This window comes from Pleurodeles waltl, chromosome 6 (assembly GCF_031143425.1).
Source record: "Pleurodeles waltl isolate 20211129_DDA chromosome 6, aPleWal1.hap1.20221129, whole genome shotgun sequence".
NCBI classification, from domain to species: Eukaryota; Metazoa; Chordata; class Amphibia; order Caudata; family Salamandridae; genus Pleurodeles; species Pleurodeles waltl.
Genome location: NC_090445.1, coordinates 237,841,615 through 237,868,589, shown reverse-complemented (window position 1 = coordinate 237,868,589; position 26,975 = coordinate 237,841,615). Strand labels below are relative to the sequence as shown.

The 26,975-nt window shown below is 45.3% G+C and overlaps 1 protein-coding gene across 3 annotated transcripts in view; it reads right to left on the bottom strand.

Annotated features, from left to right (window-relative positions):
* TLK2 (tousled like kinase 2) overlaps positions 1-26,975 on the bottom strand; it is a 948,113-nt gene that overhangs the window by 843,103 nt on the left and 78,035 nt on the right. For all 3 annotated transcript variants that reach the window (XM_069237985.1, XM_069237987.1, XM_069237986.1), the window contains exons 2-3: positions 26,396-26,481; positions 7,293-7,364 (exon numbers count right to left, since the gene is read on the bottom strand). In XM_069237985.1, the coding sequence (XP_069094086.1) occupies positions 7,293-7,364; positions 26,396-26,476 (153 nt within the window). In that variant the 5' untranslated portion in view covers positions 26,477-26,481. The remainder of the gene's footprint in view (positions 1-7,292; positions 7,365-26,395; positions 26,482-26,975) is intronic.

Here is a 26,975-nt window from a genome sequence, read left to right as displayed (position 1 = left end):
CAGGCCCAGATAGAGACGCCATTTGTGATCCACATGGCATCCACGGTTCAGTTTGTCTGCCCTGCCCTGGCATTCAGAGAGCCTGCCGGGTGTTGAACCACCAGGAATATGCCCTCACGTTCCCACCAGGTTCAGAAGCACAGGGCCTCTTGGCAAAGGGTCCATGACCCGACCCTGTTTGTTCCAGTACCACATGGCGGTGGTGTTGGCCTTGAATACCTGCACTGCACTTAGCTTGATGGAGGGCAGAAAGGCTTTCAATGCCAGCCAGATTACCCAAAGCCCCAAAAGGTTGATGTGGAGCCTGGATTCGACCAGAGGCCTCTGATCTCCACCTCTCTCAGCTGGACACCCCATCCCAAGAGCGATGCGTCAGTCACTACGGTCAGATTTGGTTGGGGAAGGAAGAAGGGTATGCCGCTGACCTAACCACAGTTTGCTAACCACCACTGCAGATCTTTTGCAGTTCCCTTTAAAATCTGGACTATGTCAGAGAGATTACCCTGATGCGGCTCAAGAACTTAAAGTTCCATTATAGAGCTCACATATGCCAGCGGACATGTGTTACAAGCAGGATGCAGGAGACCATGAGATCCAGCAGCCTCAGTCAGTCTCACCAAAACCCAGGATAGAGGCTGTAACATCTGCATCATAGCCTGAATAACCTGGACTCGCTGTTTAGGAGGATAAGTTTGACGAGTGCAGGTGGTTTGCTGTAGTCTCCAAATGGGAGACGAGAGCCTGGGGCGAGATCATCTTCAACAGCCAGTTGTCGAGATAGGGGAAGCCTGGAGTCCCTGAGATCTGTAGATGAGCTGCAACCACCTGCATCATCTTGGTGAACACCAGGTACACTGTTAAGGCCAAAAGGAAACACAGCAAATCAAAAGTGCTTGTGGCCAATCATGAAATGCAGGTAATGTCCATAGGCAGACAAAACAGGAATGTGGAAATAAGCGCCAAGTCCAACGCTACTAACCAGTCTCCCAAGTCGAGGGCATAAAGAACTTGAGCAAGTGTGAGCATTTTGAATTTCTCCTTTTTGAGGAAGGAATTGAGAGGACGCAGATCTAGGATTGGATGAAGCCTCTATACTGTGTGCGCACCAGGAAGTAGCAGTAATAACAACCACAATCTACTTCTGGCGTCAGTACCCTCTCTATGGCAGCCTTGGCCATTCACCTGCTGTGCATAGATTTTGTAGTGGTATCCCTGGGCCCTCTTGGTAGTGGTGTCAAAAATTAGGTTGATATTGCAAATAGATGTTTCAATACTCTTTGGCCCACTTCTTCTTCACTTGTATATCCACACAATAGTGTTTGGTGAAGATGTGGACTGATGACCATGTGGCCACGATACAAATTTAGTTTAAAGGAACATTTGCTATGAGGGCCAGGGTTGCTTCTTTCTTCCTTGGGGAGTGTGCTCTGGGCTTTGATTCCAAGAGCATGCTACCCCTTTTGAAGAACAACTGGATTGTTTATACTATCCACCTTGCAATGGAGTTTTTTAGGTCGAGCCTAGGCAGTGCATATGTGCTGTGTCTCGACATGCTGTTATCTACTTCTGTGGGTTTTAACCACACCCATCACTTTCAGTCGTTCCCTGGCCTGACATTCCAAATTCCTTTGGTTTCTAAGGTAAACACTTTATGTTTGTCCTGCCTTGAGACTGTTTTATCATCGCCTTTGAGACTGGCCCGGTTACCTGGATTACAGCACAATGGGCCATACACCTTATTGTGGGCATGCTACGGTTTCTTTTGCCTCGCTGCTTCGCGCTCACAGGAGTATGTTGTTACTTCCTCTTGTTGTAGGGCATTTTGCTCTTTCTTTGCGATCTCTGTGTTTTTTTGTTTGTTTTTTTTGCAGTTTTATGTAGCGGGAACTCGACACAAAGGTATTGGAGCGCTTTATTTTTGCAGTTTTATATAGCGCAAACTTAACACAAAGGTATTAAGAGTGCTTTATGTGAGCACTGGTTACATTACACAAGGACACATTCATTTTTGTTAACAGGGGAGATTAAGTGATTTTCCCAGAATCACCAGAAGCCCAGCTGGCCCGAGACTCGAACTGTGTTACCCCAGCTTTAAAGTCGGCAGCTCTGGCTGTTACGCCACATCCTCTCCTCTAGGGTTCTCTGTCTGGTGCGTGTTGGGGTCAGTCTGGGAAGTTCTATTGGTCGTTCTCAGCGAGGTTGGAGGTTCCTTCTGTTTCTCACAGCTCGGCCCTGGATGTAAAGTGGTGAGTTAGCGAAAAGTGTTGTTGAAGCTCTATTTCTGTCAAGCCTCAATTACAGTAGTGCAGTGTGCCCTGGGAGAACCAGATTTTCAACCATCCACGTCTGACTGCAAAAACCACAGGGTGTTTCGAAACAGTGTGACTGCTATGCAAAGCGGTCTATAATTTATTGGGTGTTGATATTGGCATTAGAAGTTCATTGTCTGCTTTACATAAGAAGTGCTGGGTCACAATGTACTGTCTCCTTCTATATGATACAAATAGAAAGGGGGTATGGACCATCCCTCGTATACTGACCCGAGGGGGTCCTTGTCATCACTGGCACCTGTGATAGAAGCACCTCGCCGAGAGATCTCATCTCTTCTGTCTGGTCAAGATCAGTCACCCACAGCCGCTGAGATTGTTGTAAGAAAGTACCCTTTTTTTGGCATGGTTACCCAAATTTTTTGCCTGATGTCAGTATATTTTGACTGTGTTTACTGGGATCCTGCTTACCAGGACCCCAGTATTTGTGCTCTCTCCCTCTGGATTTGGTTGACCCTAACCTTTATACCCCACAATTGGCATACTGGTGCCCCCATATACTATATGGTACCTAGGTACCCAGGGCATTGGAGCACCAGGGCTTCCCCATGGGCATCAGCATATATTATGCCACCCAAGGGGGCCCATGCAAAGTGCGTCTGCAGGCCTGCCATTGCAGCCTGCGTGAAAGGGTCACTGCACCAGGCCACTGTAAGTCACCCTTATGGCAGGCCTTCCTAGCCCAGAGTGCAAGTACCTGTGCGGCAGGGCACCCCTGCATGTGCAGACGTGCCTCCACAAACTACAGCTCCATTTTCCTGGACTTTGTGAGAGCGGGGAAGCCATTTTACCAGTGTACTGGACATAGGTCACTACCTATGTCCAGCTACATAATGGTAACTCTGAACCTAGGCATGTTTGATATCAAACATGTCAGAATCATACCCAATACTGTTGCAAGCATTGGTTGTATGATTCCATGCACTCTGGGTGCTCCTTAGAGGACCCCAGCTTTGCTCCTACCAGAATGCAGGGTTTGCCCAGGCAGCCTGCGCTGCTGCCATCCTACAGACAGGTTTCTGCCCTCCTGGCTGCTTGAACAGCTCAAGCCCAGGAAGGCAGAACAAAGGATTTCCTTTGGAAGAGGGAGGCAACACCCTCTCCCTTTGGAAATAGGTGTTACTTGGCGTGGGAGGGGTAGCCTCCCCAAGCCACTGGTATGCTCTGAAGGACACATTTGGTGCCCCACTTGCATAAACCAGTCTGCAACAGTTGAGGGACCTCCAGTCCCTGCTTTGGCGTGAAACTGGACAATGGAAAGGGGAGTTACCCATCCCATGTCCATCACCATCCCGGAGGTGGTGCCCAGAGCTTCTCCAGGTAAAGGTGGGCAAAGGCCTCTCTGAGCACCTGAGTGGCCAGGTCAGGCAAGTGACGTCACAGCCCCCTCCTGATACGTGGTCACCCTGTTAGGTGGCCAATCCCCTTTTAGGGCTATATAGGGTATCCCTCTTGGGTGGGTCCTCAGATTCGACGTGCAAGATTCCAGCAGAATTCCTCTGAAAGTTTACTTCATTTTCTGGCCTTTGGAACTGCAACTGGACTTCAAAGGAACCTACAATCTGCAGCTCCAGGGACGACTTTGCTCTGCAACATAGTTTCTCCGGCTCCTTCCTGCACCTGCAACACTTCCCTGGCTGTGCATCCCCAGAGGGCGGCAAGCCTTCAGTCTGCACCAAGAAGCAAGAAATCTCACTTGGAGTGAAAGCGCCACTCGCCTGCATCCGCAGGCACCAATTGCAATGACGAGCAGCTGCAGGAGTCCTGTCTTCTGCAACTCTGCATGGATTCTGCAACATATGTGGTGGTCTTGAGTGGTACCCTTGGTCCCCTCTACCAGCTGCCCAACCTTTGAGGTGGTGCGTCTTTGCCTCTCCTTGCAGGACAGTACTCCTTTACAAAGCGACCATTGCAGCTACCAGGTTTCTTGGCTTTTATTCCAAGGGATCTTCAGGCTCTGTGTAACCCCGCCCTCCAACACTCTTCCCTGCAACGCGTGGGACTCCTTTCCCGTTGTACTGAGTGGGCCTCACTGCAGCTCCTGTGCCTGCTGCCTGTGAGTTACCTGTAGTGCCTACATCCACAACTTCTTGCTCTCCTGACTGCTGGGGGACGCCTGGGATGCCCCTCCTACGGTTGAGTCCCCCTCAGACCTTCCTAGTCCCCTGCAACTCCTCTTCTGCAACTCTTGCCCTTGTCAAGGCTTGTTGGTGGTTTTTCCACACCACTGATGGACTGCAACTCTTCTTCCGACGTGGGACATCAACTGCATCACTTCTGGAACTCTTCCTCTGCTTCTGTGATGCATAGCAGACTCCTGGTCTTCCCTGTTGACCTGGTCCTGCAAATCCAGAAGAATGGGTAGTGGTTCCTGCCCCAACCGGACACTCCAAGTGGAACTGGACTTGGTCCCCTTCATTTGCAGGTTCTCTTCTGTTTCTTGCAGATTTGCTTGGGTCTTGCACAGTCCTTTCACAGTTTCCCTGTGGGTTTGGAAAAAAACAACAGGTACTTACCTCTTCTCTCCTGATCGCTGCGGGCACTCTGGTACTCACCTTTTGGGGTTTCTAGTTCCTCCATCTCCCCTCTACATATTCCACTTTCCTGGGTGGGGGTCCATCATTCTCATTCCATTTTTTTAGTATATGGTTTGGGCTCCCCCTAAGGTCACTATTCTCATTGCACTTTTTTCTTTTACTTTCTATGCTCATTCCTGATTACTAAGGTGTGAATAATAATGTGTTTACTCACCTGCTAGTAGAGTATTGCCTATATAGTATTTAAGTATTTGTATCACTAAAAAAAAAAAGTACCTTTAATTTCTAACACTGTGTGGTACTTTCATGTGTGTAAGTACTGTGACCATAAGTGGTATTGCATGAGCTTTGCATGTCTCCTAGATAAGCCTTGGCTGCTCATCCACAGCTACCTCTAGAGAGCCTGGCTTCCTAGACACTGACTACAGCTCATTAACAGGGGATACCTAGACCTGGTGTAGGGTGATAGCACCATAGGTGCTCACCTCACCCAGCTTCCTACAATTGTTATTTAATGGTGCACAAGACCAATTACCCAAGACTGTTTTTATACACCTATATATTTTATTCTCCTTTATGTCGGTCTCTCTCTCTCCCTCCACACCTAAATTTTCTTCACCCTTCTCCCTCTCTCCCCACCTCCTCTCTCTCTCTCTCGTCCTCCCTCCACATCTATCTTTTCTCCCCCCTTATCTTGGTATCTCTCTCTCTGTCTTCCTCTCCCTCATCATGAACTCTCTCTCTGACTTTCGTTTTCTCGCTCTATGTATACCCCAATCTCTCTGTACCCTTCTTTTATGTTTCTGTATCCATTTCCCTGCCTGTGCCCATCTTCCCCTCTATTTGTCACTCTCTCAATGTATCTCTGTCCCCACCTCTCTGTATCTCCGCATCTATAGATGTTTCCCTTTCCTATCTCCCTTTCTCTTCTGTAGCTTCACTATTTGTTGCTGCATCACATTCTCAGTCCTCTGACATGGTTTCTTCCCAAGCACTAATGGAAGAAGGATTTAGAGGTGGCTGTGCTCCTGACCCAAGGGAAGGGCCTAAGAGAAACCAAAACATCATTGATGTCTTATCTAAATTACGCTTTGCTTTGGCACTCATGTCTTTTGCCAATTCTAGTGGAAAGCCTTATCCAATTTTTTTGTTGCAATTTGATGTCATGTTATCAGCTGAAACTAGATCCAGACGGGCCCATTGGTTGTTGTTTCACACATCTCTTAACATTTGAAACTGCGAAGATGAAATTTGTGGGTCATAAACAGGATGTGTTTTAAAAGGGAGGTCCTGTCTGGTACAGAGTACCTATACTTATTTATTTTCAAAGGAAGAGCTCTGGCACTTCTTAGTACTGATGCAAAGCATTTCATGGAGAGTACCTGCACATTTCAGGCGCAAACAGGTGCCCTGCAGAGGTCACCAATGGTTGCACAATGTCAGCTACATTATGTTCCACCTGTCAACGTAATATACTGCATGGCTAAGTACTTAAAAGGTCCCAAAGGCTAAACCTATTGGCTATGTCAATGCTTGTTGTCACTGGTAAGCCCTTCCTAGAGTCTGCAAAGGATATGAAGTACTAGCTTTCCTTTCTTATCTCCCTTGTCTTTTATAAGTAATACATCATAACTCTGCGCACATCCAGCCTATGCAGTGGCCTTTCTGCTTGCGTCTTTGGTTTCTGAAAGAAGGTCAGGAGTTGAATTGTTTTATGTGGAATTGTGACACGACTTTGGCAAGAAAACTTGGGTTTGTCCCTATAACTATCCTTTCCTTGTGTATTTGCAGGTAAGGATTTGGGTGGTCAGTGCCTGCAGCTTGCTCACCAGGCACAGGAACATGATTGCAATTAGGAAGGCAGTCCTCAAGGTTAGGAACCGTGCCTCTGTCTTGGGTGGTGGTTCAAAGGGCACCTTCATAATCAAGTTCAAGGTGGAATAAGAAGAGATAGTCCTCCGTTAATCTGTCTAAGAGGGTGGCATGGGTGGAGGTATAGTCATGTAGGGGAGGGAGTAGCCCTTTTGGACAATCAGGAGAACCCATTAGTCTGATGTTATCAACCTCCAGTAGTGGAGATGACAGCATATCCTGCCTCCCACTGGTTGCCCATGATGGTTGGAGGACAAACGTAACAGGTTTGGAGGCAATGGCTGCCAGGGGTGGACTGGCCTGCTCTCTGGCCGTCTTCCCTACCATATTGTTCTGCTCCTGGACACTTTATCACCTATTATAACATGTCTATTAATGTGCAACACCTGTAAAATCTCAATAACATTTTTTTTTAAAGTCTCCAAAAAACACAATGAGGTGGAGACAGGAAGGGATAGAAATTATGGCCTTTTAATTGGATGGTAATGAATTAATTGGATAATTAGGGAAATAAGTAGCTAAAAGTCCAGGTCAAAAGCATTCAATTGATGCTCACCTCTAATTCTTTGTCGCTCAGAGACCCCACACTGCATAGACTTTGGTTGGATGACTCACTATTTAAAGGACCCTGAAACGAAAAGATGACATGTTAAGCCAGACATGCATAGAGAAACGTGCAGTTGTATTACATTTTTACACAAACATACAGGAAAACATTTTGGATATTTAAGTTTAAGGCTCTTGATTTATAGGTAATTAGTTTGACATTTCAATTTATCGATATTTATCCATATTTACTCTAGTCAGTGAAAAAAAAGAATCATCATTTAGTTTATTTCCACATGTATCTAACTGCTGAATGTACTCTCACTTCAGTAGGCTTTCATGCAAGATGTCATTTGAAATTAATATTCACTCTTCCCTGAAAACTTTAGCACTTTACAGGAAGCAAATCGAGGAAATTCAAGTTTTGTCAGAAAATCTTTAAAAAAAAAAAATAATAATAATAAATATTTACGATGTCCATATGTGCTACTAAGGAACCTCAAGTAATGTCTGAAGACATGTAAGTTTAAGAGAAAGCAAAATGTACAACCGGGACTATTACTTATATCCCCTTCGCTGCCAGGCCTTTTCCCCTCCTGTGCTGAGCCTTTTTTTTGGCTATTTGGGGCAGTTCGCGCTTAGGCCCTCATAAATTTTTGTTAACATAAGCTACCCACGCCAAATTTGCGTCCTTTTTTTCCAACATCCTAGGGATTCTAGAGGTACCCAGACTTTGTGGGTTACCCTGAAGGAGACCAAGAAATTAGCCAAAATACAGTGAACATTGTTTTTTTTTTTAAATGGGAAAAAAGGGCTGCAGAAGGCGGCTTGTGGTTTTTTCCCCTGAAAATGGCATCAACAAACAGTTTGCGGTGGCAAGATCACCATCTTCCCAGCTTTCAGGAACAGACAGACTTGAATTGGAAAACCCAATTTTTCAATACAATTTTGACATTTTGCTGGGACATACCCCATTTTTACTATTTTTTGTGCTTTCAGCCTCCTTCCAGTTAGTGACCAAAATGGGTGAGAACTTTCTGGATCCCAGAAAGCTAAACATTTCTGAAAAGTAGACAAAATTCTGAATTCAACAAGGGGTCATTTGTGTCGATCCTACAAGTGTTTCCAACAGAAAATAACTGCTGAAATAAAAAATTATTGAAATTGGGGTGAAAAAAACAGAAATTGTTCTCCACGTTTTACTCTAACTTTTTCCTGCAATGTCAGATTTTTGAAAGCAATATACTGTTACATCAGCTGGACTCTTCTGGTTGCGGGGATATATAGGGCTTGTAGGTTCATCAAGAACCCTATGTACCCAGAGCCAATAAATGAGCTGCACCTTGCAATGGGTTTTTATTCTATTCCGGGTATACAGCAATTCATTTGCTGAAATATAAAAAGTGAAAAATAGGTATCAAGAAAACCTTTGTATTTCCAAAATGGCCACAAGATAAGGTGTTGAGAAGCAGTGGTTATTTGCACATCTCTGAATTCCGGGGTGCCCATACTAGCATGTGAATTACAGGGCATTTCTCAAATAGACGTCTTTTTTACACACTGCCTTACATTTGGAAGGAAAAAATGTAGAGAAAGACAAGGAGCAATAACACTTGTTTTGCTATTCTGTGTTCCCCCACGTCTCCCGATAAAAATGGTACCTCACTTGTGTGGGTAGGCCTAGCGCCCACGAAAGGAAATGGCCCAAAACACAACGTGGACACACCACATTTTTTTCACAGAAAACAGGTGTTTTTTTTTGTTGTTTTTTTTTGTTTTACAAAGTGCCTACCTGTGGATTTTGGCCTCTAGCTCAGCCGGCACCTGGGGAAACCAGCGCATTTTTGAAAACTAGACACCTAGGGGAATACAAGATGGGGTGACTTGTGGGGCTCTGACCAGGTTCTGTTGCCCAGAATCCTTTGCAAACCTCAAAATTTGGCAAAAAAAAACACTTTTCCTCTCATTTCGGTGACAGAAAGTTCTGGAATCAGAGAGGAGCCACAAATTTCCTTCCACCCAGCGTTCCCCCAAGTCTCTCGATAAAAATGGTACCTCACGTTTGTGGGTGGGCCTACTGCCCGCGAAAGGAAATGCCCCAAAACACTATCTGGACACATCAAAATAATCAAATACAAAACTACCTGTTTTTGTGTGTGTGTGTGTGTGTGTGTGTGTGGTGGGGGGGGGGGGGGGGGGGGGGGAGGCGGTAGAAATGGTCTAAGTACTATTTGCTCCCCAGGGGAGCGACCCGCTACCCATCTCTAAAAAACAAAACAAAAACAAAAAAATAAACATTTTTTTTAATCCCTGGTGCCTAGAAGGTTTCAGAAATGGCCTAAATATAATTCCCCCCCCAGGGGAACGACCTTTGCCTAATGGGTCGCTCCCAATCTCTAAAAAAACAAAGCAAAAAAATATAAAACACGAGCACTGTGCTGCAGGACGTAACCATTACGTCCGCGGCACAGATGGGGATATTCAAAAGAGGGAAACTGATCACCCATATTCTTGAAAAAATAACAAATAGGGAACAAGAAGAATAATGGTATTTATTAGACGTAAAACGTGAATACAAATTTTATGCACAATATTTTTTCCCAAACAATTAAAACTGCAGTTCTAGAACATATCCTCCTAATCAAACGGGTTCAAATGGGAACCAGAAGAATTGGAGAATCACCCATTTAAAACAATTCAGCAAGTGCAATGTTGTTTTTTTCCTCCCTAAGAAATTTACACCATCAAGACAGGAACACGACAAACGAACGTCAACTATTTGCTTTGTCATCAACTACAGTTACATAGTGCAGAAGGCTTAACATTTTAAACAATTTTCCAAAGTATGCTTTCACGAACTACAACAATGTTTTGTTTGCTAGGAAGGTCATAACTGATAAATTGTTATTTTGTCACTTTTACTAGTCTCAGCCGAACTATCGAACCATTCCGCCCATAACACTGCTCCTTTTTCAAAAGGACAGTTGTTCTTGCTACCAAAAGAACAAGTTACTTACCTTTGGTAACGCCTTTTCTGGTGGATACACTAGCTACCTGTGGATTCCTCACTCACTGAATTTTCCCCCATGCGCCAGCATCCGACGGAAATTTTCTTCTAGCTTCTGCACGTCGACGAGGACGTCACAATTGCCCAGCTCCCACGCGACGCCGTCTGACGTTATACAGGCAATAAGAGGTCCTCGCCGGCGTGCTGACATCAGTTACCAACATTTTTTACGTGCCTTTGAGGCGAACAGGTAAATATCAACAAAACATATCTGATACGAACACATCAAATAAAATATTATACCATAATATTTAATTAAATTAAATAGACAAACAATCGTATAAATATGCATATATACAAAAATATATACACCCAAAATAATATACAAATATACCATAACAAATATATATAAACACCAGCATGTATAACATCTGCATCAGTATAAAGAAACCAACAACCTACAGGAGCTCACCTAAGGAAATCTTGGTAAGACCAGACAGGCAACGGGGAGGCGGGTGGGACCGTGAGGAATCCACAGGTAGCTAGTGTATCCACTAGAAAAGGCGTTACCGAAGGTAAGTAACTTGTTCTTCTGATGGATACAACTACCTGTGGACTCCTCACTCATTGAATAGAGTCCCAAAGCAATACCGCACTCGGTGGAGGGTGTCTGAATGGTCAAACCAAGAAGTCCTGCAGCACCAACCGTGCAAAATGGCCATCCCTCCTCACCTCTGAATCCAAGCAATAATGCTTCGCAAAAGTGTGGAGGGATGACCAAGTTGCGGCCTTGCAGATATCAACCACAGGAACATCTCTAGCTAGGGCCGAAGAGGCCGACTTAGCTCTGGTGGAATGAGCTCTTATTCCATCAGGGGGTTCCTTCTTTGCCAGAGAGTAACACAGCTTAATGCAAAGAATGACCCACCTGGAGAGTGTTCTCTTGTGGACTGCCTTTCCTTTCCTCTTTCCCACGTTCCCGATGAAGAGTTCATCTTCCAATCTGAACTCCTTTGTTCTGACAACGAAGAAGCTCAGTGCTCTTCTCGGGTCCAAACGATGCAGTCTTTCTTCCTCTTTCGAAGGATGAGGTGGAGGATAAAAAGAGGAGAGTGTAATAGACTGACCCATATGGAAGGGTGAAACAACCTTCGGCAAGAAAGCAGCCTTGGTCCTCAACACCACCTTATCCCCATAAAAGGATGTGTACGGGGGCTTAACAGAAAGAGCCTGCAGCTCACTCACCCTTCTAGCCGAAGTAATGGCAACAAGGAAAACAGTCTTCAGAACCAATAGCCTTAAGGGGCAAGAATGCATCGGCTCAAACGGTGAGCCCATAAGAAATGTTAAAACTAGGTTCAAATCCCACTGAGGTATAATGAAAGGAGTGTGAGGATATCTATTAGTCAGGCCCTTTATGAACCTCAAAACTAACGGAGATTTAAATAAAGAGGGTTGGTCAGGCAGACACAGAAAGGCTGACAGAGCCGACAAGTAGCCCTTAAATGTCGCAATTGCACAACCCCTCTGTGCCAAGGATAACGCAAAAGACAAAATGTCCGATAAGTGGGCACGTAAGGGATCAATTTGCTTCTCTCCACACCAATTCACAAATTTAGCCCACCTGCTAGCGCAGATAGATTTAGTGGAGTGCCGCCTGGCCGATAAAATAACATCCACCACCTCGGGTGGGAGAGAAAAGAAACTCATGTTGCCCCGTTCAATCTACAGGCATTAAGGTGCAGGCTCTGGAGGTGGGGGTGTAAACCTGCCCCTGTGATTGTGAGAGGAGGTCTGCCCTGTGAGGGAGATGGAGCGGAGGGCACAGTGAGAGCTGGAGAAGATCTGAATACCACACCCTTCTTGGCCAATCTGGAGCTATGAAGATGACTTGGGCCCGGTCTCGACGAATTTTCCTCAGAACCCGAGGAATCAAGGTTATGAGGGGAAACGAGTAAAGCAACTGGCCGTACCAGGACATCTGAAACGCGTCCACCAACGTTCCTTGCACCGGATACTGGAGGCTCCAGAACAACGGACAGTGCGCGTTCTCCTGAGTGGCAAAAAGATCTACCCGAGGGAATCCCCACATCCGGAAGATGTGCAGGGTTAGATCTGGATGAAGACGCCACTCGTGATCGGTCGAGAAGTGCCGACAGACTGTCCGCACGCACGTTCAAGACTCCGGCCAGATGGTTTGCTACCAAACAAATCCAGAGCTTCTCTTCAGAGAAGGTACGACCCTACTCCTCCTCGCTTGTTGATGTACCACATAGCGGTAGTGTTGTCTGTCAGGACCTGGACTGACTGCGAAGGGAAGGGAAGGGAGGAAGGCCTTGAGAGCCAGACGTATCGCCCACAATTCCAATAGATTTATGTGAAAGAGCTCCCCACCCTAGAGTGGAAGCATCCGTTATCACTGTGGCCACTGGAGGAGGCAGCGAGAACGGCCCTTCGTTGGGAAAGGTTGCCGTCCGCAGCCCACCATCGAAGATCCGCTGCAGCGTCTCTGGAAATTTTTACCGAACCCTTGAGATCTCCTTTGTGGTGAGACCACTGCTTCCGGAGGCACCACTGAAGAGCCCTCATGTGCCAGCGTGCATGAGTGACCAACAGAATGCATGAAGCAAACAGACCGAGCAGATGAAGGACCTTGAGGACTGGAATTACCGCTCCACTTTGAAATATTGGAACCAACGCCTCAATGTCCTGAATCCGCTGGGGCGGAGGAAAGGCACGATTCAATGTTGTGTCCAGTTCCGCTCCTATGAACAGGAGGCGTTGAGAGGGCTCTAGGTGAGATTTGGGCACGTTCACCGAAAAGCCCAGATCGAACAACAACTGGGTTGTCGACTGCAGGTGACGCAGCACGAGCTCCGGAGACTTGGCCTTGATCAACCAATCGTCTAGGTAAGGAAATACCGCTATCCCCTTCCTTCTGAGCTCTGCTGCAACCACTGCCATCACCTTCGTGAAGACTCGAGGTGCTGAAGTAAGACCAAACGGAAGGACTGCAGTGTTGCGATCCCACCACAAACCGGAGATACCTCCTGTGCGACTTGAGTATTGGGATATGAAAGTAAGCATCCTGTAAGTCGACAGACACCATCCAATCTCCTTCGTTCAACGCCAAAAGCACCTGTGCTAGGGTCAGCATCTTGAACTTTTCCTGTTTGAGGAACCAATTCAAAATCCTCAGGTCCAGGATTGGTCTCAACCGACCATCCTTCTTGGGGATCAGGAAATACCTTGAATAACAACCCTGACCCCTCTCCTGCTCTGGAACCAACTCCACTGCACCCTTTGAAAGGAAGACTAGAACAACAACAGGAGATGTTCTTCCGAACAGAAGGATGGACGGGGCGGGATGGGGGATGGAAACTCCCAAAAGGGAAGGGCATAGCCTTTCCCCTACAATACTGGTGACCCAGGAGTCCGATGTTATTGCCTCCCACACGTGGAGAAAGTACATTAACCTCCCCCCTACAAGAGTAGTATGCAAAAGGAACTGGTGGATGACTAACGCTGCTTCCAATGCTGCACCCCTCCAGAGGAAGAGGAAGAGGAAGAGGCAGAGCGCTGCTAGGTGTCCCCTCTGGTTCAAACCCTACCCCTCCCCCTGTACGATCTATAGGGGAGGGCAGTGGTGGCTTGCTGTTGAAACCTGCCCTGAAAGGAGGAGCCACGACCAAACCCCCTAAATCTTCTGAACGATCGTGAAGAAACAGAAGAGGAGGCCTGCAAGGCCAAAGATTTTGCTGTGGCTCTACTTTCTTTAAACCTTTCAAGGGCGGAGTCAGCCTTTGACCCAAAAAGTTTATCCCCCTCAAAGGGTAGTTCAAGCAGGGCCGACTGAACATCTGGAGAGAAACCTGAAGAACGAAGCCAGGCCTGTCTCCTCGTAGCGACAGTGGTGCCCATAGCTCTGGCCACAGAATCAGTTGTGTCCAGTCCTGACTGGATTACTTGGGTCGCCGCAGCCTGAGCATCCGACACAAGGCCCAACACCCGCTGAGGTAATCCAGAATGAGATGACTTGACCTCCTCCATAAGGGCGTAGATGTATCTGCCCAAGATACATGTGGCATTCGTGGACTTAAGGGCCATACTACAAGAAGAGAATGTCTTTTTTGAAGACTGGTCCATCTTTTTAGAGTCTCTGTCCGAAGGAACACCCGGAAAGGAACCTGGAGCAGTACGTGATGAACATGAAACTTGCACAACCAAGCTTTCTGGAGTCGGGTGCCTCGACAAAAAGCCTGGATCCGCAGGAGCCACACGATATCTGCGCACCACTGCCTAGTTAACAGCCGTAGCTGTAACTGGCTTCTTCCAAATTTCCATAATTGGATCAAGGAGAGCCTCATTAAACGGCAGAAGAGGTTCTGCAACAGTCGAAGCCGGATGTAGTACTTCCGTCAAAATGTTAGGTTTTGCCTCAGCCACTGGGAGGGGAAGATCTAAAAAAATCTGCTGCTTTCCTTGAAACAGAGTGGAAAGAAGCAGCCTCCTCTGTATATTCTCCAGGAGATGTTAAGTCCCCCTCCGGGGAAGTGTCCAAGCCACTAGCAGTGTCCAAACCATGAAGATCTGTTAGAGGCTCCTCAATCTCACCCTCCTCCAAGGCCTGCCTATTATACTCCTGTTCCTCAAGGAGGCGAAGAGCTAGCCTCCTAGAATGAAGCCTGGCCTCGATCCTTGGCGTCGACAAGGCGTCCGCCGACGTCGATGACCTCACCTGATGCCGATCCTCTGATCCATCCGACGCCGGATCCATCGGCGCCGTGGGCTTTTTCGGCACCGACCGAGGCAGAGGATGAGATGGCGAAGAACTCTCCGGTGCCGACCGAGGCAGAGGATGAGATGGCGAAGAACTCTCCGGCGCCGGGACAGCAGTCCTCATTGGAGTCGCAGGTCTTGTAGGCAACGCCAAAGGAACCAGTGCCGAACCAGCACCTCCCATTGGAAGGAACGGCATGGAAGGTGCCGGTCATAAAGGAGCCGGAGCACCCATATTAAAGGCCAAAGGCCCCGAAGGACCAGCCGGACCACCACCCGGAGCCGTCTGTTGAAAAATGGCAAACATTGCATTAAGAAATGCGGAACTATCAGCCCCTGGAGCCGGGAATGATGGATATTGCGGACCCTACGCCCGAGGTGATAACGGCGCCGACTCAGGCATCTCTGATGCAGGTGAAAACTCAGGACCCTGTTGAGGTACGACCTCGAAGACAGACGGCGGAGAAATCGGAGAAGTGGGAGGCGTCTGCGGCTGAGGAGTGATGGTGGGACTAACCTCCCATGTCTTACGGCGCCGAACCGAAGGCGACCTCGAGCGTGAACGCTCTCTACTCGACCGGCGTCGAGAATCACGACGGCGCCGGGAGTCACGTGACACCGATGAGATTTTGGTGATGACGATCTGCGCCGGTGCTGCTTCTCTTTCTTTTTGGACTTCTCCAAAAACAGCTTAGCCTCCCGTTCCTTCAACGCCTTAGGATTCATGCGTTACCAGGAATCACATTTCTCCACTTCATGGTCGGAGCTCAGACACCACAAGCAATCCACATGTGGGTCTGGCACCGACATCTTGCCTCTGCACTCTCTACAAGGCTTAAAGCCCGACTTTCGCTGAGACATTTTGATAGAAACAGTAACTGTAACTACGCAGCAGAAACAGTTGCTCCCTGGAAGAATAACCGTTGCTCGAAGGCACGGAAAAAAGGGAACTGACGTCAGCACGCCGGCGAGGACCTCTTATTGCCTGTATGACGTCAGACGGCGTCGCGTGGGAGCCGGGCAATTGTGACGTCCTCGTCGACGTGCAGAAGCTAGAAGACAATTTCCGTCGGATGCTGCTGCATGTGGGAAAATTCAATGAGTGAGGAATCCACAGGTAGTTGTATCCATCAGAAGAGGGCATGCAAATGGATGTCCTTAAGCGACCAGTTTCTTTTTTTTTTTTTGTTTTTTTAAATCAAAATATTTCTTTCAGACCTCTAGGCACAAACAGAGGCCTACATTACAACTTTTCAGTAAATACACTGATCAGTACTGGTGCTAAACCAAGTTGCTGGATTTAGAGGTTTTTTTGTCCACAAGGTAAATATGTGCGCTTTCTTAAAGGTTCAATGAAAATATTGGGCCTATGTCAACTATGCAATATTTCACTGTGTATGCCTTTGAAGTTTTCCATTTACAATGCAAACTTATTCTGCTGAACCCACTTCATAACACTCTCCTTTTGAGAATAGTGCTTCAAACTGCTAATGTGGTCTGCTCTCCTTAAAGTCCTAGCTATTATTATCATTGTCACTGTTATTAATATTGAAGAGCACATGAACTCAATTTTGCTCATACGCAATTATTTTTCTTTCCCTTCATTATGTATTTCATGCTATGAACTGTAAGTAAAACGCATGCAAAATGTGTAGTATCAAATATAATATCTATAAGCAAAAAATGTGCTGTACTGGTTGACGTATGTTTGCATTTCTCATTAATAAGGTTATGATCTAGCAAAAAGTTTAGAAAATGCTTTAGGAGCACAAACATTTAATTACATGATAAAAAATGTTACATATTTGAATGGTGAGTTTAGTTCATATACAATGTAGTTTCCTTCCATGCCACAAACCTGATAGAAAATGTTCTGGGAGTTATGATTCCAACACCCTGGAAAGGGTCCATCATATTGTTCATTTCCAAGGGAGGCGATAAATTTAAGGCTTCGAATTACAGACTGATGGCCCACACTGACAAGGAGAATCACTATGTGGGCATTCTTTTGGAGCAACTTCTTGATTGGGCTAACACAAACTTAATTAACCCAATCAACCCAACCGGGTTCAAAATAAAAATCGGGACTCATTCTCTTCAATCTATTTCTAGCAGACCTTCCATCAGTCTCGTCTTCCGTCAACTCTCACACCCCGAAGCTTGGCTCTATACTTCTTTCAACTCTCCTCTACGCTACACTACACTACACTAACGACCTGGTGCTGATCAGCCAGATAAAGTTCGGGTTGCAACTCCTCCTGAACGCCAACCAAGAATGCTCTACAAAAAAGCATTTGCAATGCACAGGGTCTTGTGTTTGCTCGAGTTAGAGCTATTAGCGCTGTAAATTCCTAACTGGACTTTTCTTGCCACATAAACTAAAAATAAAAAGTAAAACATTAGTTGACATAAGTGAGCCGATTCAAAGCGCCACGGCCGCCATAAGCATGAGCTAAAAGGAGAGCCACTAAAGGAAAAAGAACTTTGCTCGCTGTCAAACGTATTGGCAAAAGTGCAATTATCCACGTAACAAGGTTGATGGCCAAGGCGGTAACAAAACTGTCCCAAGAAGGGTCAAACACAAAGCATTTACCAATGATAACGAATTATTTTTTTAAAGGCAAGCCATATGAACGAGTGATAGTGATGGACGTTCGGTGGGCATGGTTAAAAGCCCACAGATAAATTACAACACGTCAGAGTGCTTGCAGGCTCGACCTAAAAATAGTCTGACAATCAACACCAAGAAAACCATAACCATGAACTGTTCTGGAAGAACAAGCAGCAAAATCAGCTAGTTTCTCAACTCTACCAAGGTTGACGAAGTCAGCAAATACAAACACGTTGGCCTTATATATTTGTTAACAAGGGGAAGTTCAATTCCCCAAAAGAGGAGGTAAAGCTACATACAACATAGGGGTATAAGAATAAAACAAGAATTGGCAAAGCCAATAGGTCTCGATTATGCAAGAGTTACTGGCTTTACCAATATGTTTTAGCTATGTTCTACACCAGCTTGGCAGCTGTTCAGAGAAGCTAAAAGTTAATGGCATAACAGAAAGTGGTGTGGAGTGTTGTAAAAGTCGAGTTTCATTAAGTATTGTGGTGCAGAGAGATGTGGAGTCGTATGGAGCAGAGTTGAGCAGCATAGAATGCAGTGGATTGGAGCAGCATACATTATTGTGGAGTGTCATGGAGGGATTAGTGTCGTACAGTGGAAAGGCGTCCGAGTATTGTAGAGTGGAGCGGAATAGTGTTGTGGAGTGGTGCAGAGCCATGTGGAGTGACATAGATGGTGCTATGTTTAGTGGAATAAAATGTTGTAGAGTAGAGTGGCATAGAAAGGAGTAGATTGTCTTGGAGTAGAGTGGAGTAGTGCGTCATGGAGTAAAGTGGTATGCTGTGGTGTAGAGGGAGTTGCGCAGCTTATCGCAGAGTAAAGTGTAGTCGTAGAGTTTCAGAGTGGAGTAGTGCATCAGAGTGGAGTAGAGTTTAATGGAGGGTTTTGTAGAGTAGAGTGGCTTAGACTGAAGTGGTGTAAAGCAGACTGGCAGAGTGCAGAGGCTTAGAGTGCACTGTTTTCTTTGTAAAGTAGTATAGAGTGGCGCTGCACAGAATGGTGTGGTGTAGAGTTGCGTGGCACAGAATTGTGCAGCATAGAGTGGCCTGCTTAGAGTGGCACAGAGTGAGGTGGCACAGTAGACTGTTTCAGAGTAAAGTGAAGTGGTGCAGGGTAACATGGAGGGGTGCATCAAAAATGCAGAGGTGTAAAGTAGAGGGCAGTGGCGTTGAATGAAGTGGTGCACAGTAGATTAGAATGGTGTCGTGACAGTGCATTGGTACAGAGATGAGTGGTGCAGAGTAGATTGCGGTTGTGCAGGGTAGTGGAGTTCAGTGGAGGAGAGTACAGTTTTGCAGAATAGGGTCTTGGAGTACAGTGGTGTACATCACTTTGGTGTAGAGTGCATTGGCATAGAGAGCAGTGGCATAGAGTAGAATGCTGTAGAAAGCAGTGGCATACAGTACAGTGATGCAGAAAAGAACAGAGTGGCATAGAGTGCATTGATATTGAGCCCAATTGTGTAGAGTGGTGTTGCGTGCCGTGGTGTATCAAGCTTTTTCAGGCAAGTGAGCAGTATAGTTTTTGAGTTTATAACTCTTACTAACAAAGCTACACTTTGTTACTTGTCTTACACAGTGCTGGTTGTTGGTGGTGAATTTGTCCAGTTAATTTTAGTAGGAGAGATCATGGCTAGCCGCAGGATGACCGCTCAGCAGGTGGTTGGTATGCTTTTTGAGTCACAGTCTGCCATGATTATGAGACGGACTCTGCATCTGAGGCAGAGGAGGAAGTCAGAGATTCTGGCAGTTATGTTTCTGTTGGAGGGGAATCTTCTGATGATGAAGCCACACAGTGCAGATGAAGGGCCTGTTTTAGAGGAGGACACTGATGTGCCAATAGTGCAGCAACCTGGGGCTGAAAGGTTTCCCGTTATAAGACCTGATGTCTGGGTTGCCCCAAACATGGAGCAGCCAGAGTTGCCTGCCTGTACTGGTCTCCCGGGGTGTAACGCCAATACAGAGAACTTTTTGCCTATCAATTTCTTTGACTTATTCATGGATGATATGTTTTTGGAAGAGATTGTTGAGCAGACTAATTTGTATGCGGAGCAGCATTTGAGGGACAACGCTGCTAGACTTAGGCCACACTCTAGAGCTGCCCAGTGGATTCCCACAAATTTGGAGGAGATAAAAAAGTTTTTGGGTTTGACTTTTTTGATAGGGTTGATAAGGAAGCCGTCACTGGCTTCTTATTGGTCTACTAGTCCCTTGATGGCAACAGCTATATTTCCTGCGACCATGAGTCGTAATCGGTATTTGCTTCTTCTTAGGATGCTGCATTTTGTTGACAATGCATTAGCCTTGCCACGCGATCACCCAGATTCTGACAGTCTTTTTAAGATTAGGCCTGTCCTTGATCATTTTGTAGATCGGTTTTCGGAGGTCTATGTTCCAGGCAAAGAGATAAGTGTGGACGAGTCTTTGGTCCTCTTCAAGGGTCGTTTGGTTTTTAGGCAGTACATTCCTAGCAAAAGGGCACGATATGGAATTAAATTGTATATGCTGTCTGAAAGTAGGACAGGATATGTGTATAGTTTCCGTGTGTACACTGGTAGGGATTCCAATATTGACCCCCCTGGTTGTCCTCCCACTTTTGGAGTTACTGAGAAAATTGTGTGGGATCTTGGTAGACGACTTTTCAACAAAGGTCACCATTTGTATGTAGATAACTTCTACACTGGTGTGTGGTTGTTCAAAGAATTGTTTAGAGTGGACACAGTTGCTTGTGGCACAATCCGTTCTAACCGGAAAGGCTATCCAAGGGAGCTTGTCTGTAAAAAACTTGAGAGGGGACAGTGCTGTGCCTTGCGGAATGAGGAGCTGCTAGCTTTCAAATTTTCAGACAAGAGGGATGTCTACATGCGAAGTACCATCCATGATGAGAGTACTTCCCCCGTGACTGTTTGGGGCCAGGTTGCTGAAGTGCGCAAACCTGTGTGCATTTTAGATTATAATAAGCACATGGGAGGTGTAGATAGAGTTGACCAGAGGTTGGAACCTTATACTGCTATTCGTAAGTCTTACGTTTGGTATAAGAAGTTAGCAATTCACCTCTTCCACTTAGCAACATTCAATGCTTTTATTGTGTTTAGGGATAGGTTTCCAGAGTCAAAGATGACATTTGTGAAATTTCAGGAGTCAGTGATAGAGAGCGTTATTGTGGTGGAACAGGCCAGAGTTCCTAGAGAAGCAGTGGTGGAGGATGTGGCTAGATTGAAAGATCGCCACTTTGCTGAGCACATTCCTCCCACACCCAAAAAAGACTTTCCAGCTAAGAAATGTAGAGTGTGTTTTCGAAGAGGTATCCGGAGGGAGACTCGAATGTACTGCCCAGATTGTCCTTCAAAGCCTGGGCTGTGTGTGGGTGGTTGTTTTAAGAATTACCACACCCAGAAGAATTTCTGGGAACAACCATGAGTGTAAACTCATGTCTGTTTTGTATTTTCATGTGTTCAGTTTCATGGTTAGCATTTCTGTCATGTACTAGAGCTTTTGTGTTTGTAGTTTTGTAATTCTTTCTACTTAGTTAGGGGTTCCTCTGTTTAAAAAAAAAAAAAAAAAATTATGCCTTTGTGTGTGGAGTGGGGCTTGGCTGAGAGTGTACATATTGACTTGCTGTTGGCTACTGCAACACACTGCCAGCCAAACACCAGTCCACACACTCCCATCAGCTGGTGTGATTGTTGTATCAGGCATGTGGGCGTATGTAAGTGATGGGCCCTTGAGTGGCGCTGTCTGTCGATGTGAGTGTTGTAATGTGCTGGGCCCGTGGCTGGCGGTGTGAATGGTCTTGTGTGTGTCATGTATGAAAGTTGTGTGAATGGACTGTAAAGCGGTTGGTGCCTTGTCGCGGCTTTACAGCTCACGAGCTGTGAGTCATTGGTTCAGTTTATTGCCTTTCAGTTATTAACAGTGCATTTCATTTTTGTGAAAGCTCGTTAGTAAAATTTGATCCACTGAACCATCACTCACCCTCGTGCCAAATCCAACCAGTATGTGTGGTAAAAATAACAAAACCTGCTCCGCTGTAATCAGGCGTCGCAGCACACCTGTGACACACTAGGTGCCTCAGGTGGGACCCCGATGATGAAGCATGCCACCAACTTGGTTGGTGGGTGAGGGGTCTTTTTCACATTACCTAAGTGCGTTTCTTTTCAAAATTTTAGTGTTTGGCACATCACAGACGTATGTGGACACATCAAAACGATATATTACAAAACTACCTGTGTTTGGGGGGGGAGAGGGCACCTATGTTTTTGGTTCTGTGTGCGGCCTTCATCTAGGGAAACCTACCAAACCCAGACATTTTTTAAAACTAGACACCCCAAGGAGTCCAGGGAGGTGTGGCTTGCGTGGATCCCCCAACATTTACTTACCCAGACTCCTCTGTAAACCAAAAGATTTGCTTAAAAAAGCATATTTTCCTGACTTTTCTTCGTAGGATCACCACTCCAGCACAAAATTCCTACTCCCCAGTGTTCCCCTCAGTCTCCCAAGTAAAATGACACCTCACTTATGTGGGTCCCCAAAGCAGAGTCAGTCTAAAGATGTATAAAAGAATATGTCCTTATAAACTCGCTGTGCTATCCCCTCTATCTCTACAAGTTTTGGGCCTTATTCTGTTGCAGGTACCTGGCCCACTCACACAAGTGAGGTATCATTTTTATCGGGAGACTTGGGGGAACGATGGGTGGAAGGAAATTTGTGGCTCCTCTCAGATTCCAGAACTTTCTGTCACCGAAATGTGAGGAAAATGCGTATTTTTTGCCAAAATTTGAGGTTTGCAAAGGATTCTGGGTAACAGAACCTGGTCAGAGCCCCGCAAGTCACCCCATCTTGGATTCCCCTAGGTCTCTAGTTTTCAAAAATGCACAGGTTTGGTAGGTTTCCCTAGATGCCGGCTGAGCTAGAGGCCAAAATCTACAAGTAGGCACTTTGCAAAAAACAGCTCTGTTTTCTTTCAAAAAATGGGATGTGTCCACGTTATGTTTTGGGGTGTATCCTGTCGCGGCCGCTAGGCCTACCCACACAAGTGAGGTATCATTTGTATCGGGAGACTTGGGGGAACGATGGGTGGAAGGAAATTTGTGGCTCCTCTCAGATTCCAGAACTTTCTGTCACCGAAATGTGAGGAAAATGCGTATTTTTTGCCAAAAATTGAGGTTTGCAAAGGATTCTGGGTAACAGAACCTGGTCAGAGCCCCATAAGTCACCCCATCTTGGTTTCCCCTAGGTCTCTAGTTTTCAAAAATGCACAGGTTTGGTAGGTTTCCCTAGGTGCCGGCTGAGCTAGAGGCCAAAATCTACAGGTAGGCACTTTGCAAAAAACAGCTCTGTTTTCTTTCAAAAAATGGGATGTGTCCACGTTGTGTTTTGGGGCATATCCTGTCGCGGGCGCTAGGCCTACCCACACAAGTGAGGTATCATTTTTATTGGGGGAACATAGAATAGCAAAACAAGTGTTATTGCCCCTTGTCTTTCTCTACATTTTTCCCTTCCAAATGTAAGACAGTGTGTAATAAAGACGTCTATTTGAGAAATGCCCTGTAATTCACATATGTGCAAATAACCTCTGCTTCTCAACACCTTATCTTGTGCCCATTTTGGAAATACAAAGGTTTTCTTGATAGCTATTTTTCACTCTTTATATTTCAGCAAATGAATTGCTGTATACCCGGTATAGAATGAAAACCCACTGCAGGGTGCAGGTCATTTATTGGCTCTGGGTACCTAGAGTTCTTGATGAACCTACAAGCCCTATATATCCCCGCAACCAGAAGAGTCCAGCAGACGTAATGGTATATTGCTTTCAAAAATCTGACATTGCAGGAAAAAGTTACAGAGTAAAACGTAGAGAAAAACTGATGTTTTTTTCACCTCAATTTCAATATTTTTCTTTTTCAGTTGTTATTTTCTGTAGGAAACCCTTGTAGGATCTACACAAATTACCCCTTGCTGAATTCAGAATTTTGTCTACTTTTCAGAAATGTTGCGGTTTCTGGGATCCAGCGTTGGTTTCATGCCCATTTCTGTCACTGACTGGAAGGAGGCTGAAAGCACAAAAAATCGTAAACATTGGGTATGTCCCAGTAAAATGCCAAAATTGTGTTGAAAAATTGGGTTTTCTGATTCAAGTCTGCCTGTTCCTGAAAGCTGGGAAGCTGGTGATTTTAGCACCGCAAACCCTTTGTTGATGCCCTTTTCAGGGAAAAAACCACAAGCCTTCTTCTGCAGCCCCTTTTTCCCATTTTTTTGAAAAAAACGAAATTTTCACTGTATTTTGGATAATTTCTTGTCCTCCTTCTGGGGAACCCACAAAGTCTGGGTATCTCTAGAATCCCTAGGATGTTGGAAAAAAAGGACGCAAATTTGGCGTGGGTAGCTTATGTGAACAAAAAGTTATGAGGGCCTAAGCGCGAACTGCTCCAAATAGCCAAAAAAAGGCTCGGCACAGGAGGGGGGAAAGGCCTGGCAGCGAAGGGGTTAATAGTTGTCCTCCTCTTTCATGCAGGCCATTGATGAAAACAAATAAATCTTGAAACTGCAGCAATTGTTCCTAAAACAGATTCCTCCTGTTCTGCTCAAGAAGCTAGTCGACCTGCTTTCAAAATGAGCGTTAATAGATGGGATTGGCTTAATAACCCAGGTAGTGATTTTTAGTTACACTTCAGAACCATTCTCACCCCTTCTCACACTACCCTCTCCTCCCCCAGTGACCACTGGCAGTAAAAGGCCATTGACACTTCATATCATGTGCACAACCAGTTGCAGTTACTGGTGTCACCAAGCACTACAACACTGCCTCAGTCCCTCCCCTCTAGACTCCTTAAGGCCTGCAGACACTTTCTGGTCATGGACTCCTGCTCTGGTCACACAAACATCTCTGTAGCAGTGTCTAGCTGATGCTCGTGAAACTGACTAGCAAGGCAGAGACCTTTTACTTTGGAAAGTGGTGTGGTTTATAAACTCCAAAAAACACTCATTATTACTTGTTATATTAATCAATCTCCAGAGAGTGATTTCACCTACAAAAAAGTCGAGCTCTCATACAAATAAATACTAAACATCAAATTACAAATGCACAGAGAAAACAAGACTCCTTCAGCCACTTGAGAGCTAGAAATCTTAAGTGTATGGAGGGTGCCTATGTCTGTGCGAGCTGAGTTAACCACTCGGACTACCCAGAGGACTAGTAAAGAAATGGCAGCACAGGGTTATATGAGGAGCAGGATAATATCTGCTTAGAGGTAAAGGAGATCAGTGACACTGCAGCAAAGTTCATAGCAATCGTAGCCGTTGAGGAGGAGAAAAGACACATGGCACTGTACCCACCAGAACTACCATGAAGGGCATATTTTGTGATGTGCTGCACAAGAAGTAGCCCGCTACATCCCTTCAGACTGTAAAGGTTAATCAGCTAGAAAGGACATATGCAGCACTAGAGAACACAGTAAAAGCAGGAGGTGTGGGGGGAAGGGTGGAGCTTGAGGAAGAATGGAGATCAAGACAGAGTCTGACAAAATGTGAGCCCTGAAGTAGTTACAGAAGCGGGAGAGAATAAACAAATAAGCCCAATGTTTGTAGGGTAATTGGAGAGCATTATAATCAAGGGTACATGCATAAAGAGACATTTCTACTGGAGGTGCAAGAGGATCCACAGAAGCATATAACAAGAAAACATTGCAGTTAGTACAAGGCTATATAGGGCAGAAAATTGGGACTTAAGACAGGTACGACTGAAGCCCTAGTAGAGTTCCCCATTTCCTTCTTCCTTTCACTATTCACCTTTTAGACTCTTATTATCCCTCCATGTTGTGCCTCTTCCTACCTACCTACCTACATCCAATATATTACTCCATTCCTATACCTCTTCACCTCCTTATGCTCCCCCTTCATACTACTAGGGGCACAGGGCCTGTTTCCACTTATTGTCACTCATGACTTTGAAAGCATATCAGGAGCCACTTCATTCCTTCTAAGTATTAATTCTCAGCATGTTCCTGGTATGCACAATAATGGTACATATTGAATGTTTCTATAGACTTGACAGTAATTTGGTCAAAATGTCTTGCTCTATACGGTTTCATGCTTCGGGACATGCTTGAGATTAACAAAAATAAATTCCATTTGCTCTCCATAAAAAGAAAGCTGTGGTGGTGTCCTGAAAAAAGCTGAAGTTGTGAAGTGTAGTTTAAAACAGTACTAATATAAATGAAATATGGAAATGGAAATGGAAATGGAAATATGAGTTCGTGGAAATAAACGGAAGACTGATTTAACTTTCATGATTGAGCAGCAGCCAAGATTTAAAAAAAATGCTCTTTTGTAGTGGTAGATGCACATTACCTCCTCGACCCTCACTGAATTGACAGTGAGGCCTTAATAAACCAGTATTTTTAGAGGACATGTACTTTATACATTTTTTAGCTGCAAGCACTTTTCAACACATAAAATATTACTGATTAAGTCACTTCGAATTCTTCTATAACGGAAGTGTCTAAAGGTTGTCACCATGGGCCACACCCATTTCAGATTTTGAGGATATCTACATAATAAAACTTCATGTACGATGAATCTACATGGAACCGATTTACATAGAGGTAGTTCTTAAATTCTGGCACAATTCCGTAAAGATAAATGCCTCTACAAATCATGTACAATATTAGGTTTGGGAAGGGGGATCAGACTGAGCCTTTTGTACTTACCTTAGACACACCAACTCCAGTGAATCTGGCTTCTAATAATTCTTGCCGTCTTGGGTCCAGACTATGGAGCTCTTCCATCATTTCCACTGTAGAGAAGGTGGAAGACATTTTTTTAAGAAAAGGAGAAAAAACTATCAACTTAAACATGACCTAACAAGATAAACACAAAAACACTGCTATGAAAATAAGCTAAACTACTAAACAGCTTTTTGAGAGGAATTCATAATTGAAAAGTTCTATTTTTAGGGGTTACATGTGCAAATTTATCTGATCTGTACTATAGAACTCTCATTACTGAAGTCTTAAATAATGTGTAAAGGACACATTTATGTCCTGGAGCTCACCCATTTCTCAAGATGCATGACCAGGTGCCCAAGCGCTCCTCTGCTAGCTGTTCCACCTCTCCCACATATACTACATGCTTCAAACAACCAATTTCTAGATGAAGTGGCAATACTGTACCCCATGTTTCAGAAGCCCCCTCTTCATGTGAACCCCTCCCAAGTGCTCAGTGTCCTTCTCCCAGGAGCTTAAATTCCTACATCTGCTATAAAAGATATTCCAATCACTTTCGTTCACC